Source organism: Xenopus laevis, chromosome 2L, assembly GCF_017654675.1.
Source record: "Xenopus laevis strain J_2021 chromosome 2L, Xenopus_laevis_v10.1, whole genome shotgun sequence".
Lineage (NCBI taxonomy): Eukaryota > Metazoa > Chordata > Amphibia > Anura > Pipidae > Xenopus > Xenopus laevis.
This window is the reverse complement of record NC_054373.1, coordinates 79,697,840-79,714,982: the sequence shown is the minus strand read 5'-3', so window position 1 is coordinate 79,714,982 and position 17,143 is coordinate 79,697,840. Positions and strand designations below refer to the sequence as shown.

Sequence of the window (17,143 nt, the reverse complement as noted above, 5' to 3'; positions counted from 1 at the left end):
AGTACATTTTCCAGAAAAAAAAGAATCATGACTTCATGCTGACAGAGAGTGCGCCTATTTATAGCAGTGTAAAATATGTGTTGCCTTTTTCCAGGCTTGTGACAACTTGCCCTTTGATCATCCAGTATATGTAGGTGTTGTATTTGCACAGTGAACTTGCAGAGAAGTAATTACAACAAGGAAATTTTAGTTACTAAGTGTTAGAAGCAGCCATTGTAGGCAGAGACAATTATAACATTCATTATTGTATTCGTGCTGTTACGTTGCTCCTATGTTTTGGTTGCGGCTCTTATCTACTCCACCTTCCAAAGTAAAGATCATCTGAGCGGATCTAAAGCTTTTCAGGAAACAAATAGAAGAATTATGCAGAAATAGGGATCTGGATTGACTTCTATACCAGAGTTTATTCATTTGCATAACCATTTACTGTTACTGACAAAATATTGGTTCATATAATCAAACAAATTGCCAACTTTTTTTACTGCAGCTTAACGCATTGACTTTGATCTTCCCCTCTATCTACCTGTCTATGTATCTGTCTAATGAATCTGTTTTGGCATCTGTGTTGGCAATGAAGGGCGTGGTTTAAATAGCCAATTCCACATACATTTGGCCATACAGTGTGTCTAAAATCATGTGAAGGAAGCCACTTATGATTCTATAGTTGCAACAAGGACAGCAAAAAAGTATGAACCTTATGAACGGTCATAGCAGCTTTAACTTTAAGTATGATGTAGAGAGTGAAATTCTGAGACAATTTACAATTGGTCTTGAATTTTTATTATTTGTGGTTTTTAAATTATTTAGCTTTTTATTCAGCAGCTCTCCAGTTTGCAATTCAGCAATCTAGTTCCTAGGTTCCAAATTACCCATGCACTGATATGAATAATAGACTGGAATAGGAGATGAATAGAAAATGAGTAATAAAAAAGTAACAATAACAATAAATTTGCAGCTGTAGAGAGCATTTGTTTTTAGATGGGGTAAGTGATCCCTATTTGAAAGAGTCAGAAGAAGGAGACAAATAATTCAGAAATACATTTTAAAAAAGTGAAGGCCAATTGAAAAGTTGCTTAGAATTAGCCATTCTATAACATACTAAAAGTTAATCTAAAGATGAACCACCCCTTTATTCATACACCCAATATATATATTGCCTGCTTAATTTACTGGCACAATTGCACACATTTACTGGATTGTTTATAGTAATGGCAATTTCTTTAGGGATTATATCACACAGTAATATTAGAGGTACTTAAATGTAGCCTGGTAAACATAGATAGTTAGGGGTTATGCCATATTACTTTCCCCATAAAAATCAAAAACCTATTTCTAGCATGAAATAACTAACTCCAGCTGCAACAATCCTCCAATGTGAATCACCCTTCTACTACAATGAGCACTACAAGGGGGCAGTCCCTTGCATTTCAAACTTATACGGTATAGTTAACTACAATACATGATAGTAAAGAGGAAATATACCTACTAAGTACTTTGGCAATTTACCTTTTTTTTCACGATATTAGCAGTTTTTAGACTGTGATGATGTGTAGGAGGAGTGCCCCTTGCTATGTCCTTTTAGCTCTCAATGTGACAGATGTAAACTGAGCAGAGAAATGTCAGGAGAGACTTTCTGCATCAGTAACTCAAGTTTGTGTCTTTCTGTTTGCCCCCCCCATGCGAACAAAACAACGGGGGGGGGGCACCAATAACATTTTTGGTCTGGAACCACCAGTGCCTTAAAGCTGTTACCAGGTAACAAGAATACTGGAACAGAAACCTTTCACATGGGCCATGGCAATACAAGTTTTTGCCTCCCCTCCCCAAATGAAAGGAGGAAATATATATGAATCAGGGATATCCATTCCCCAACTGTCCAGCTGGTGTTCCACTACAACAATCCGCCTTTTGAGTGAAGTGGTTCAACAACAGCAAAAGGGCTGTAAGTTTGATATTTAAGTTTATATTGATTATACAATATCTCAGTTTTATTATAAATATATATGTTCAAAAATATTCTGTAATATTACAGCCCAGGCCTTCAGGATACAGATGTTTGAGAATAATACTGGCACCTGTATATAATTTATATATATATATATATAATTTTATCATGCATCCATAGAAAAAGTTCTAACCATGACAATTGGGAGGAAATTTTTTTAAAAGGGTTGTTCAACTTTAAGATAACTTTTAGTTTGTTACAGAATTGCCTATTCCTAACAACTCTGTAATTGGTTTTCATTATTTATTTTGTATAGTTTTTGAATTATTTGGCATCCTCTTCTTATAGCAAAAAATGATTGCTCCGTGAGGCTACAATTTTATTGTTATTGTTATTCTTTCTCTGTAGGCCCTCTTCTATTCATAGCCTCTCATTCAAACCACTGCCTGCTTGCTAGGGTAAATAAGACCCTAGCAACTGGATTTCTGGTGGACCACCACACCAGAGAGCTGCTAACAAATAGCTAAATGAAAAACTATTAAAAAAAATGAAGACCAACTGCATATTGTCTTAGAATATCAATGTTTTTGTCATACTAAAAGTGAATTTTAAAGTGAACTCCTTTAACTCAGAAACACAAAAGAAATTGGCTCTAGTATCCTGCATCATGCTGGGAGCTATGCAGTTACACGTCAGGCTGGACTTGCAGGTTTACAGTTTCACGTGGCAGACTCGCCCTTTTTCAGGTTGACTAAGTAATGACAGTTTCCAACCACTGGTAGATTTTTACGGTTTATTTTTTTTCTCCAAAATGTGTTGAGAAAACAGCACAATGATAAATAAAATCAGCATAAAGACAGTATGCGGAATGGAAGGACAGGGCAGTAATGGTATAGTTAAACATTGTGTATATCAAATCTATACAGATCACATTTCTTTGTCACGTGGTTTAATTGCTGTTGGGGTTTTAGCGGGTTGGACATACGTATAAGGATCATTATCAGAGACCTTTCGACATGCAATAGTATAACAAAGCTCGCCATCAGAAGGAAAGGGATACTTTATAGATCAACTTCCAATTCTATCAGGAATGTCTAGAAAGTCTAAAATAAAGGGCACAATCTGTACAGTAAAATGTTTAGAAAATTAAATACGCCGTATGATCCAATCAAACCAAAGGTATTGCTAGAGATTAGTATTTCAATTTTGTGAGAAGTCCACAAACATGAACAATGCTACTAATTTGCACAGAGGAAAACTCAGACAATAAAAGGCAGAGGCTGGAGTCCATATTTGGCCAATCAGCTTGTCCAACTACTACATGATACGATCTGATGGCAGACTTTCGGTCAAGCATTTGAGTTGCTCCTCTCCAAGCTTGATTTTGTCTTCCAGCTCTCGCTGCTCAAGGATGAGTGCGGACTTCATCTTCACAAAGTGCTCATAATCGGCAAGGTTTTCCTCATTAAGGTAATTAGCCAGAATCTCATAAACGGTGCGCTCACGCCGGTCCAGGTTCTCCTTCAGTTCCTTTGCATCTTCATGCTGCCTTGTGAGCAATTTCCTCTTTTCCAACAGAGTTTTCTAGAAGAATAGAATGCATTTATTGCCTAAAGAAACATTTGAATATACAGATCTACATACAAAGCAGCCAATAAAGGGAAAATAGGTGGGTATGGGCAATATCAAGATGTAGAACAGAGCTAAGAAAGTTGGAGAGGAGTTGTGGGGTTGGTCATAAGAAGAGTGTAACAAGTGGTTTGATGAGTATCTGGAGATAAGTTTAGAGTTGTAGGGTGGGCACAGTTATATGGGGGAATCCACAAAAATGTTGGGAAAGGAAAATGCTGCATAAAAAGGTTGTATTTGGGTCAACTTATTCACAGACCAATTAATTTGATCTGTGAATTTGGTCTTTGGTTTTTCTACCACTACAGACAATTTTAGATATTAAAAAGTTGGCGTGGCTATTTTTCACATATACATTCTTTTTGAGAATTAGTCTTACTCACGACATTTTTACAAACACTTTATTCTGCCAGTCTTTTCCATTATGATTGGGAAAATGTTGATAAGTTAATTTGGCTTAAGTCTGTATAGATAAAATTTGTTGGCGCACAACAACAACATTTTCACAGCGCAATAACGACAGTTTTTTTTTTTTTACTGTGTATAGGACACTTTTTGCTGGCAAATCCATACTATAAGATACCTTCTGTGAATCTGTCGTGTTGTGGCATTTTTAAAATTTGGCAGGGGGGGGAGCTATTTATCAAAGGTCGAGTTGTTTTACCTAAAAAATTCATGTTTTAGAGGGTATTTTTCAGTCGAAAAATTTTTTTTGGGTGCAAAAATAAAACTTTAATTTTTCTAGATTTATTTCCCCAACCCTGGAAATAGCTCGAATCTGAAAATACACATGTCAAGGTCATGTAGAAGTCAATGGCAGAAATCATTTAAACCATTTGAAGATATTACTAGCCTTTATAATGTTTGGAGTTTTTTCAGTGGGTTTTGCTCAAAAATTACATTAATTTGATGTGAGAGAGTGAGTCAGAATTTTGGTGGCATCTTGGGTGATAAATAACCTTATGTTCAAATGATAGGAGATTAAGGTTTTGAGGGCTGGTTCTGTTAACACCTTTAAGAGTGGCTTGGATGATTTCTTGGACAAGCATAATATCCAATGCTATTGTGATACTAAAATCAACAATTAGTATAGATATTGGCATATAAAGTTTATGTGAGTATATAGAGGGGTCAGTGTGTATGTATGGACGCTGGGTTTCATTTGGAGGGGTTAACCTTGATGGACTTTGGTCTTTTTTCAACCCAATTAACTATGTGATTATGTATGTAACGGAGTAACTATTTTTAAATATTCTTTAGGTGAAAGTGACATGATTTAGTAAGTGACTGGCTATGAGCAGTGAAAGACAGGGCTGAATCAAGACTAAGCCAAGGTGCTGGGCCTGGAAAGATGATGATATAACCCCATTGAAACTGAGGGTAATGGGGAGAGAGAGGACGTATCATATTCTAGAGGCACAAACTTTAAGCACATGATATGGAGCTGCCCTGTCATATTAAAGTAGTGGTCTGAACTTATGAAACTCCTTGCCAATAACTTGGGCCTTCCTAGGGTCTTGTCCCCCTCATACTGTATATGCTCGATGATACTGTAATAACCAAATATGCTAGGATAGGGTGCCATTCTTTATTATTGTATACAGAAAAGAATGTACCATCTAGAGACTACTGGATAAAGCTAGTAAATAATGCAATCTCTCTTATAGAAAGCACATATGATGCAAATTTGAATCCAGCCCCTAGTTCATGGCCCCTTATCTTAACAGTTCTGTTTATATTTGATTTATTCTTGTTTACTAATGCTTATTGGCTGCTACTCATTACCACTTTATTATACTCTTGAAACACTGTGTCGACACTGTCCCAGTACTAAAGGGACATGGATGTTTTGTGCAACAAGATGGGCCACAATTCAGCATCATTTTTAAATAGAACCAAAATTGGTGCCAGTGTGCGATTCAATATGTTTAACATAGTTTATTTATTGGAAAACTTAATTACAGGCAGTCTATTTATAGTTTATTTATTTTCTTACCCGCTCATCAGGAGATACAGTCTCATCCAAGTTATTAAGAGCATTTTCCACTCGAGCAAGTCGCCCAGAAAGTGACAGCAGTAGATTGACAATTTTCTCTAGATCCCCAATGAACATCCTGAACTTGTCGAATTCATTTGGTTTGCAAACCTCTTGCACAATGATTTCTACCTCTTCTCCCAGCGCATTGTTACACTGGATATCTTCTAACAGGGTTTCTTTTGCATCTCGCAGGACCTGCAGCTTCTTGCTGATGCTGTCAATCAGTTCTTGCTGAAAGCCAAGGGTTAAAAGAATGTGTTACTAAGTGTATAAGCTTTCCTTATAACCCTATCTATTTTTCAGTAAACCCCACTAAATAAAATCTGGGACTATTCGGGGGGGAAATGCGGACATCTGCCAGGTATGTTTCGTTAAGTTTCCAAACATATTTGGAAATGGGCATAAAGAACGCAAACAGATTGTTAAATGTATTGTTTAGAGCTTTTGTATTCACTGAAACATTATTAACCTAAGCCATAACTAATAAACATTTGCATTCTGTCACTAGGGGAAGCATTCAGTATAAAATGACCAGTAAGAAAAACTTTCTTGTAAAACCTTTGGAAAATCCTATTGCTGCAAAGGCTCCAACCATTATTGAACCCAGCCCTCTAAGTACTCTGATTTACATAAAACTACTATAATTTGGAGAAGCTTGCCCTCATAGTTAAGGGCTAAACAAGTTTATAACAGGAGTATGCAGGTAACAGGTAGAGATCTTGTTGCTGTGTTTATAACTAGGCTGCTGTCTAGGTTCTTCCAGCAGGAAAAGTGCAACTTGTTATTTACAAGACAAGAGGTTTTCCATATCTGTATCCACTTATTTTTAGGTAAATAGATTTACCTCCAGATTACAAAGCATTCACAGGGTATATGAAGCTTTTGGGTACAGTACTGTACAGTAATGAGCAGCAATTACCTTCTACAAGGTAATTCCTTACATTATCTATAACCTTTTAATATTTACTGGCCTCTTGCATTGGCATGTTTGTTATCCAATTGTTTCTATGCCGGCCAGACAAACAGATGAACCTGCTGTGGCCTACAAACCGGGTGGCCAAACCATTTCATTTGGCAACCTGTGTGATGTTCTAAAAGTAAATCTAAATTGATTTCCAGGGACAATTTGCCTCCGATCATTACTCCCACAATATATGGCATACTTAATGGACACATTTATGACAATTTTAGGCATAACTTTTTACCTCCAGGTACTCTGGGTCTATTTATTTAAATGTGATTTGGACCTTATGCTATAAACACCACTGGCCTGGAATATAGTTAGATTTGAATGATGTAAAGCCCTACTTAAACACATCAGCACTGTATTTATAAACATAATAATAAAATCAAGCAAGAAAGAATAATTTTAAAAATGGCAACAATTTTTGAAAACAAATTTCCCATTTTGGGTATATCATACATTCTGCTAAAATTATTGGTAAATAATCGTATATATAAAGGCGGCTTCCATAGGGAGTTCTAGTACCTTTTTCTCTGATAGGTTCTGATTCAGCTCCTCCTCTGAACTCTCCTCAACGTGCTGCTGCTCCTGCATGTCTTTCATTTTAATAAGGAGCTCGGCTTTGGCCGCTGAAGTGCTGTAGTACGTGGAACTGGTTGTCAGAGAAACAGCTGATGGTACATTCTGCTCATCTTTTCTGTTGGAGAAAAGCAAACCACAATGTAATTCTTTCCAATTCATTTTTAAGCATTTTTCTTGTCATACAGTTTATGTTCCAGTTCATTCTCTTGGGTGGTTTTACTTCTAGACTGGAAAGGCTGAATAAGCTGCAATAATAAGCCAGCCTGATATAAAGTAAGAACTTTTTTTTTCACACAACACAGAACTAGATTGTTTCCATTTTACATGCATCAAAAAAGTAGCTGAAGGAACTTTGATATGAAACCATACAGAAGAAATGTTCATCTGGGATAATTCTAAATTGAAAGAAATCGCACGCACTCCTGCAGCCAGCCGGTGAGGTAAAATAAGTAGTTTATTTCATCTCATTAAAAGTCAAACAGTCCTAACGCGTTTCGTATCAATGATACGAAATGCGTTAGGACTGTGACTTTTAATGATATGAAATAAACTACTTCTTTTACCTCATTCTTTTTATCAATGATACGAAACGCGTTAGGACTGTTTGACTTTTAATAAAATGAAATAAACTACTTCTTTTACCTCACCGGCTGCAGGAGTGCGTGCGCTTTCTTTTGATGTTATTAACGCCTCAAGCTACGGGTTCGGGGCACAGCACCCGGGCCAGCTGCTGGATTTGGCGAGTTTGTTTCTGCTGACTTTAAAAGCACATCATTTTTGATTGAATCAAGTGTTTGAAGTGTTGGACCTGGGGTCTTCACACCCAGGTCACTTCGCCCTCTTGGTGAGCTATGGTTTCGCAAATATACTTAGTATTCTTGTGCTTGATTATTTTTTCAATTTAATTGGTAGCAGGACTAGAGCCAGCATACTTGCCCTTATAATTCTAAATTGGCTACTAATAATTTACTCAATTCCAAAGAATTCCTTTAAAACAATGATTATTCGCTTCTCTAAAGGACACAGAGCATGCAACATGTCACAGAAAAGCCAGATGAAAAACTAGAAAGCTTGGGAGCTGCTGTAGTCAGGCTTAAATGTATTTAAAAACTATTTTTATAAGGCAGTACAAGTAAATAACATCTGATTAAACATAATACACCTATAATATTCTATTTTCTAATGATAAAACATCAAACAAGAATTGAGAACATACTTGTTATCTGAGGATCTGGGAGAAGGTATTTTTGGAAGATGTTTTCTACGCTGCTGAGCTTCTTCTAGAAGATGTTCATCTTTTGGAAAGATTCCCTCCATTAAGTCCATAGTAGTTCTCATCTTGGCATTTGGATCTAAAATATCTGCAAGAGATTTGTCTTTGCCTACAATTTCCCTCACCAGCTCCTCTGACTTTAAATCAGCGTAGATTGCATCTTTGCTTTTATCGATTGAGGGTGCAAAAGAAGAATCATCATTTTCATTATCTTCTTTCATTATCTTTTCTTTCTGGAACAAGTGAAGGTCATTTACTTTAGATTCATCATCCTCTCTAGACTCCTGCCTGGTGTAAGCGCAAAATCGGGAGTAGGATTGCTCTGATGTGCTCAAAGTCTTTAGCTGGTCTTTTGCAAGACCAGATGGTAAGGCAGTGGGCTCAATAGCACTAAGCAAATTGTGTCTGCTTTCCTTCTCAGCGTGAGTTTCAGAGTGAACAATCTTAATGGGGACCATTTTCACTGTTGTGTTATCGATCACCCTTTCAATCCTGAAAAAACATCATATACTTCATAAAAAGTCATGCTTTCATCCTGCACTTTTTGCTATAATGGCATTACATGAAATCATCAAACACTCATAGGGAAGGATACAAACCCTTTTTGGAGGGATTGGTCCCAGAATGTACATTTTGTTTTATATTGGTTTCTAGGGATTTTATTTGTCATTGAGGTTATCCTTTTTGTGCACTACATACCCTCAACAAATATAATATTGTACAGCTCTCCTTCTTTACTAAAATGATGAGTATAGATACTCAGATATGATAAATATATTTAGATATGTGATCTTCACAATGTAAACAATGGATAGATTCTATTTTTTTCTCCAGCTCCAGTGGCATGGGCAAACACCCTAAAGTAAATGATGATCAGATACTTCTATCCTTAGGAAGCGACAGATTTATAGAATAAAAAAATCACTTGAGGTCAAGAGAAGCCTGCTAACCTCCCAGTAAGAAACATTGGCAGCATATGAAAGTATGCACACAAAGCTGTTCTGTTAATTTACAGCTCTGAATTTAGAATGTTCTCAAATTTTCCAGGCTAGTCTGTTGGCCTCCCCGTAACATGCGCAGATCTTCTAACCTCTGCTAGATTTTTTTTCTTTTCCAACCACTTTTTAAAATGCTTATCTTGCTCACAACTAAGAAAAAAAACATGTTGCATTCAAAATACTGTATATCCACATCCTGTTGTTTAATTTCCTTGCTCATTCCATATAACTATGCTACTTCTACTTTACAACTTAAGACTCTATACTTTCAACATTCTTTTTAATGTGCTGCCTCTCAACAACATCCAAGATGACTCTAGTACAACCTTTTACATATTCACAATTAAAAGGTATTGTTTAGCACATTAACATAGCACATAACATTTATCTGAGGCTAGTTTCACATGTAGCGGATATTCCCCTATGGATAAACATTTCCCTGCATCAATAGGCTGAACTGCGCTAAATTTGAAACAAGAAGCAGAAAGGACCAATTGCTGCCAAGAGCAACTATGCGGAAGTGCAAATAGTGCCCTTTTACACAAGTACATTTAGTGAATGGGGTTTACATGCAACTGACTGGGGGGGATATTTGCACAACTGCAACTATGGCAGTAGAGGACATAAATTACCCTATTGTGATCTGGAAAACTGCTTCTGAAAAGCAGTTTACAGCTCAGCAGGTGAGTGATATAATATTTTGATTCACCCTTATTCTTCATGACCTGAATCTGGTGACAAGACTTAGAGATAGGACCCTTCCCATAAAATTGCTATCAAATTACAAAAGCATGCACTTTATCTACACTTTGTAACCAGACATGCTGATCTCATACTGTACAGTAATGTTATTATGATGCATGATAAAGATATACATACAAGAACAAGCTACAGCTGTTCAAGTCCATGACAAGGACAGGAAAATGTCGAAAGATCTTTACTTTCATTTTGGACATAAATATACAGAATTATCTAAATTACAGTTCAGTAATCTCAACAAATTATATGGTGGGATATAGTAGGATTTTTTTAATTAGATGGTAGGATTAAGTAAAAACCCAAGGGACACACTTTATTATACACAATCACATAAGTTACTACTTTAAAATAGGATAGTTAAACACAGGGGCAAACATATTTATATGTAAATGCTCACATTTGCTTTAGACGTACCAGAAATCTAACCCCCACAAAATACTGATTTTTTAATATTAAAAACAAAAGTAAACTTTTGTTTATTTTTTGGTACTATGTTGATTTAATTATGAATATTTTCATAAATTATGGAACATGTCTATATGGTATAAAAATAATATTAGAACTATTTTACACTACCCAGTGATGGCACTGGGCATCTGTGGGTTCAATACCCATATATATTATTTTTATATTTCTCATGTCCAAAACTTTTTGATGCTTTGTTCTCTTAGGGCAATGGGTCCTTTTCTGACACATTTTAATTCACAAAGTGCTGCAAAGTATTTCACATAGAGACAAACTATGTTTTTTGATCTCTTTACTAAAAATGTGTAGGGCTGAAAGCCCTGATATGACATTGCATATCCTTTACATTAATTAAAAAAAGGGAACTGAAATAACTTGAAAGTATATTATCCAAAACGCTCTGCCCGCTTGGTTCAGGAAAAGGGTGCAACTTTCCTCAATCAGGTCACCGATATCCTGATATCTATAACTCGATTTATAAAGAAATGAGGAGAGCACTCTGCAAGCAATTAATGCTGTGGTTATCCTTTTATTAGTCGACTACTTGTACAAGTAGTCGACTAATAAAAGGATAACCACAGCATTAATTGCTTGCAGAGTGCTCTCCTCATTTCTTTATAAATCCAACTGAAATAACTTTTTGTGGCCTCCCATTGACTTGAAGGAAAATACCTGACAATACCAGAACTAGAGCTTTCTGGTGTGAAAATGCTTTTGGGTGAAAGCCCAAGGACAGGTCGGAGTCCGGTGCTTCCTATTTAAGTCAATGGGAGGTGGCAGGGCAAGATTTTTGGGTCATTTCATACAGCTGAAAAGCATGTGCCACAAACCTTTTAATACTTACCTAGGATCCCTGCCAAAAAGCACAGCAGGACTGCTGTATTATTGCCACACAGGAAATAAAGTAGCCACAAACACCAGAAAATGAACCCTCCATTGCAAACTCAGATGACAACCTTTTCCACAAGTAAATCCTTTGTTCCCCAAAAAATTTAAAGTTATGACTCCAATCACTAAATTGCTCTGACTACACAGTAAATAAGGTAGTGATGTGGAAATGACAAGGCGGCTTCTTGCTATAAAATAATAAGGTGAGGTGATGAAAGGGATGTTGACATAAGATTTCTTTTACCCACACATTTTAAACCAGTGAACATATCCCTTTTTATAAGGATTACTAAATTACATTACTTTGCTACTATGAAATGAGCATGTGTGAAATAATTACGTATATCTCGTGAGTGATATACAGCTAATCCTGACTTTTAATAAAGGGAACCTGTTACAGGCATAAAATCAAATTTAAGTGCATGGGATGAATGGAACTGGGATTCGAGGTGGCACCTTAGCACTGGTAATTCAAATTATACATAATTAGATATGATGCCCATAAAAGTAGGAGGCAGTTTTATAGACATATTAAATATTAGTGTGAATAAAAACGAACATCACATTATGTGGCATCTTGCTGCTAAATATACTTTTTCTCTTAGTTTACAACCCGCAGAACAACAAGGGTAAGGGAAGTTCATCATTAACTCAATTGCAATTTATGATTCCATATTGGATACCAATATCCATATGTGTCAGTTTTAATCATAAATTAAAGTTGAGTTAATGATGAACTTTATCACTAGCCTCGCCCCTATAGATTTTTCACAGAACTCCTTGGGTGACATAACATCCTTAGATTTTACAATAGGGGGTATATTATTCAATATATATCATACACATAAGCCATGAATATCTTGCTAATAATATTCTTAAAAACAGTGCTTAGTGATGTTACCAGTAAAAGTCAGCCTTGGAGTTCTGTAGCCTATATAGAAGCACATGGCTTGTGGCCTCATCCCTTTATAGGGTAACTTGTAATATTCTTACATTTTTCAATAGGGGGTACAGTATTCTTTGTTTAACAAATGTTTTGTAATAGCAAGCTTTGTTCTTTTCCAGTCTCTATATATGTAGATACTGTACTACCATACACACCTTGACAAGTTTTCATCTGGAACCAGAAGTGGAGGCTTGTCTGTAAGCTTCTGTGGAGCAAACTGAGGAGAGGGGGATCGAGACGGTTCCATTCCAGGGATCTGTAAGTGTGACTTTGAGGATAGTTCAGATTCAGTGTAGTTCTTATCTATAGGATACTGGTCATTCTCTGGAGGCAGGGGCAATTGATAATCATATATATGAATACTAGAATGCTTATCAGGATATGTTCCAGGGCTTTGTTTCTGAAGAGATTGAGGAGGAAGGGTATCCTGGCTGCTAGGGGAATAGGATTGTGCCCTCCTGCCTTGGGCTGTCAGCAAAGACTCTGAGGATGTGGCAAGGGACGATGAGGAGCCATTTTGACGCCAATATTTGTTTTTGAGTTTAGGAGGAGGAGGTCTTTGTGGGGCAGTGCCACGCTTCTTATGCACAGCTGGGTGATCTTGCCACAGATCGTTGTCTGCATTGGTCAAATCAGGGCTGGCTTCAGATATAGGAACAGCAGAAAAGCCAATATCCCAGGTTCCTTGCTTCACATTCTCAGAGGCATATCTATAATCATCTGGCAGTGTCCCTGATCTTGCTCGGCTCTGCTGGGATTCATTTGACGGTTCTGGGAGCTGAAATGATTTCTCATGTGGCTTCCAGTCAGTATTGCAGGTTAAAGCCCCTTGTTCACAGGTAGCGCCACACTGATCCCCAACCTCAACAATTCTGTTGATCCTAAAAAAAATAAATAAAAAAAAATCCTTGACTCTTGCTTTTAATTAAGAATATAAATAAACAGAATAAGAAATTGGCAACACATTTGGCTCTCTAAAGGACTACAAACTTTTCAGAACCTCTCTTATATGAAGTAGAATATTGTAGCCAAGAAAGAGATTATTTGTAGGTGTTCAGTCAACCTATGCAAACTCTAAGGGGCACATTTACTTAGCTCGAGTGAATGAATAGAAGGAAAAATACTTTGAATTTGAACTAAAAATCGTTCGACTATTCGACCATTCGATAGTCAAACCTACCGAGCATCAATGTTAGCCTATAGGGAAGGTCCCCATAGGCTTTCCTGCCAATTTGGGATCTAAGGAAAATCGTTCGATCAATGGATTTAAATCCTTAAATCCTCCATATTAAAAGTCAAAGGATTTTACTTCGACGGTCAAATATCGAGGGTTATTTAACCCTCGATATTCGACCATTAGTAAATGTGCCCCTAAAAGTAAATACAATTTGGTTTTTAATGTTACTGGTCCTTTAAGAATCTAAAATCAGTGATTAGTAAATGTATTACTTTACTGCCCAGAATGACTCCATAGTAGATATAGATTTATTCACTTCTGCCAGGCGGGTCATGCAATTGTAGAGTAAATGTTTTACTGCATAATTATGGCAGGAGTCTGTTATTTTAAGGTGCATAACCATAATCAACACGATGATTAAAAAAGCAACCACACCAGAAGATCATTCTACAAGCTCTTAGCTGTATAATCAACAATCGTGTGACTTTTTAACGTGCTAGAAAAAAGGAAGTAAATAATTAGGAAGAACTGACAAGAATAGTTTGATCTGGAGCTCATCAGCCAATAAATATATTTTCTTTGCCGAACGACCGATTTTAGCGAAATCCGACCAATCCGTCAAATTATCGTGAAGTTAGTGGGATTCGAACGATCGTACATCTTATGACTTTTCGTCCTACATCTGTCAGAAAATTGATCGGCCGGGTTAAAAAATCTTTATCGGTCCCAGTGCAATCTATCTATGTTTGCAGGGCCAAGCAGGCAGCTACCTTCAGTTTTCCTGGCAATATCGCCTGAAATGGTCTTATTAGTTGATCGACAAATCGTACATTTAAACGATAGTTTTGAGATAATTGTGGTCTCACAATAAAGAAAAGATCTTTTAAAGATCTTTACATCTATGGCCAGCTTAATTCAGAAACCAGTCATCCAGAAAACTCTGAATTACGTTAATTTTAACCCAAAAATTCAAATTTTTACAAACTATTACCTTGTGCTTGATAGTAACTAAGCCACTTGAATCCTTATTAGGGGCTAACAAAAAATGCTATCGGGTTTATTTAATTATTTTTTTAGGAAAGCATTTGCAGGGGGATCAGTTGCCCATGGTAGCACAGATTTTTCACGGGCAACTAATTTTCTGGTGTGCCATCAAAATAACAGGTCTGATACCTGTACAGGATTTCCTCTAGTGTATAGGAGAGGTGCTGCATTAAAAAGCCAACCAAGCATGTAAAAGCTGCTGAATAGAAAGCCGAATAACTTAAAAACTAAAATAATAAAAAATGAAAACCAATTGCAGATTGTCTCAGAATATCACTCTCTACATCATACTAAACATTAACTCAAAGGTAAAAAACCATCAGACATCTATAGGTATTAATCACTCAAGCTAAAAACTGTTATACATTCAAAATGTACAAAATGGAAACAGTTGGGTACAGAACACACTAAAATTAAAACTGACTTGCTTTAGTGGCTACTTGGATATTCGCATTGAAGAATCCCATTCTAGGCTTGTTAAGAGCCATTTGCTTAATATGTGTCTTTGTTCACATTCACCACTGAACAATTTCTCCTGCTGTCCTTAGTGTGAGATATAAAACAATGAGACATTTGTTTCAGAAGAGCTTACAATGTACACACTTGTCATGCCAATTTCAATTTTAGGCTTCTTTCAGTTATGTAAGTCCTGCAAATACGGTTATTTTTACTCAAATAGATGGTCATTCTTTTGGTATAAAAACTGTATTAATGCTTTAATATCAGCACTGATTGCATTTATATTTTTCAGAAATTAATGGTAATATTCATATATCTGTTATTAGTATAATAAAACAAATGTGGCCCTTCTTATTTGCACTTAGTGGATGCTTAATTACTATTTTTTGACAAACAATTGGTCCCACCAATTTATAATGCATTTCAATGGGTGCATTTCCCTGATTTTAAGTCATGTTCCTGGATTTTACTTAAAAATTTTGTCCTGATGTACCCAAAAACTGCTTTTTTTCCTCTTATGAATGTTATTATTTTTGAAATAAAGAGGTTTAAAATACTAACCAAATATTTATTTGCAATGGCTCGGCCTGAAATGGTCAATTCCAATTAATCTGTCCCTTATACAGTCCTGCACCAATCACTTATTGCTTTAGGTTGTGTATGTGACTGGCAGAGATGTCTTGCACATGCCCTCCATAGTGTAACATTAACACTGCAATGCTTAACCCTTGTTATTAACACAGTAAATATTGTATCTCAAAGTAAAACTGACTCCTGTGCTTATATCCTTTCAGTACTTGAATAGAAAGTTACATTTCCCTGATTTTACATTTTCCCAGATTTAACATAGTTTTTCCTGGCCTCTGAAAAATGTAAAATGGGGATTTTACTTATATTTATTTCTCTTAATATATGGCTAAATTGAAACAGTTATCCAATATTGTTTCAAAGTTATACTGACAATTTTCAAGGAAGTGTTTGTGAGACGAAACGTACAAAACATTAGAATTTATGTTGGAGAAAGAAGTGTAACATTAGAAGAGCTCACGCCTTTGAATGAATGCTTTGCCTAATAAATATTGTAACTGAGGTTAAACAGCTCATAACAAGGTAATATAAGGAAAAAGAACACAGAGCAGGCAAGGAAGGCACAATAAGGGTAAATCTAAAACGAAACCATAAAAAGCAGACACTTTCAATAGAAAGCTATAAAAGGGGTGGGGCAGTCAGTTGTTTATCAACTTTACTATCACAGATTTAAGTGCAAACAAATATTACAACAAACGTACAAGCAGAATGATTTTACTTTTCTCTTCCCACTATTTTGTAGTACAGGTATAGGCTCTGTTATCCGGAAACCCGTTATCCAGAAAGCTCAGAATTACGGATCTATGTCTTCCATAGACTCCATTTTATCCAAATATTCAAAATTTTTAAAAATGATTTTCTTTCTCTATGTAATAATAAAACAGTACCTTGTGGTCCCAACTAAGACATAATTAGTCCTTACTGGAAGCAAACCCAGCCTATTGGGTTTATTTAATGTTTACATGATTTTCTAGTAGACTTAAGCTATTAAGATCCAAATTACAGAAAGATACATTATCCGGAAAACCCCAGGTCCCAAGCATTCTGGATAACAGATACCTGTACAAAAAAACAAAACTTGAAATCTTAATTTCTGAGAATGGAAGTGACAATGGCACCTGCACACATCTATAGTAGTTCTACATCTAATGGCTGACTATATGCAACTATATAAATTGAGTCTGAGCTAGTCAGTATCAGTAGTATATTATATAAAACTCTATTAGAGACTACATTAGGTTACTCCTTCTAGCTTCCTTCACTTTTAGAATTATAATGACAGAATTTCTTATATAGTAATAAAACCCATCTCATGAGGCATTTCATTATCCTGTGGGAAATCTCCAGAGATCTATAGCAGTTCATGAGTCACAGTCCCTTATTCTTGT

General features: G+C 36.1%; 1 protein-coding gene across 9 annotated transcripts in view; it reads right to left on the bottom strand.

Moving 5' to 3' along the window:
- Positions 1–2,724: 2,724 nt before the first annotated feature.
- Positions 2,725–17,143, bottom strand: part of shroom2.L (shroom family member 2 L homeolog) — a 124,996-nt gene continuing 110,577 nt past the window's right edge. For all 9 annotated transcript variants that reach the window (XM_018246619.2, XM_018246618.2, XM_018246620.2 and 6 more), the window contains 5 exons: positions 12,643–13,368; positions 8,375–8,923; positions 7,102–7,273; positions 5,571–5,843; positions 2,725–3,529 (listed from right to left, as the gene is read on the bottom strand). In XM_018246619.2, the coding sequence (XP_018102108.1) occupies positions 3,263–3,529; positions 5,571–5,843; positions 7,102–7,273; positions 8,375–8,923; positions 12,643–13,368 (1,987 nt within the window). In that variant the 3' untranslated portion in view covers positions 2,725–3,262. The remainder of the gene's footprint in view (positions 3,530–5,570; positions 5,844–7,101; positions 7,274–8,374; positions 8,924–12,642; positions 13,369–17,143) is intronic.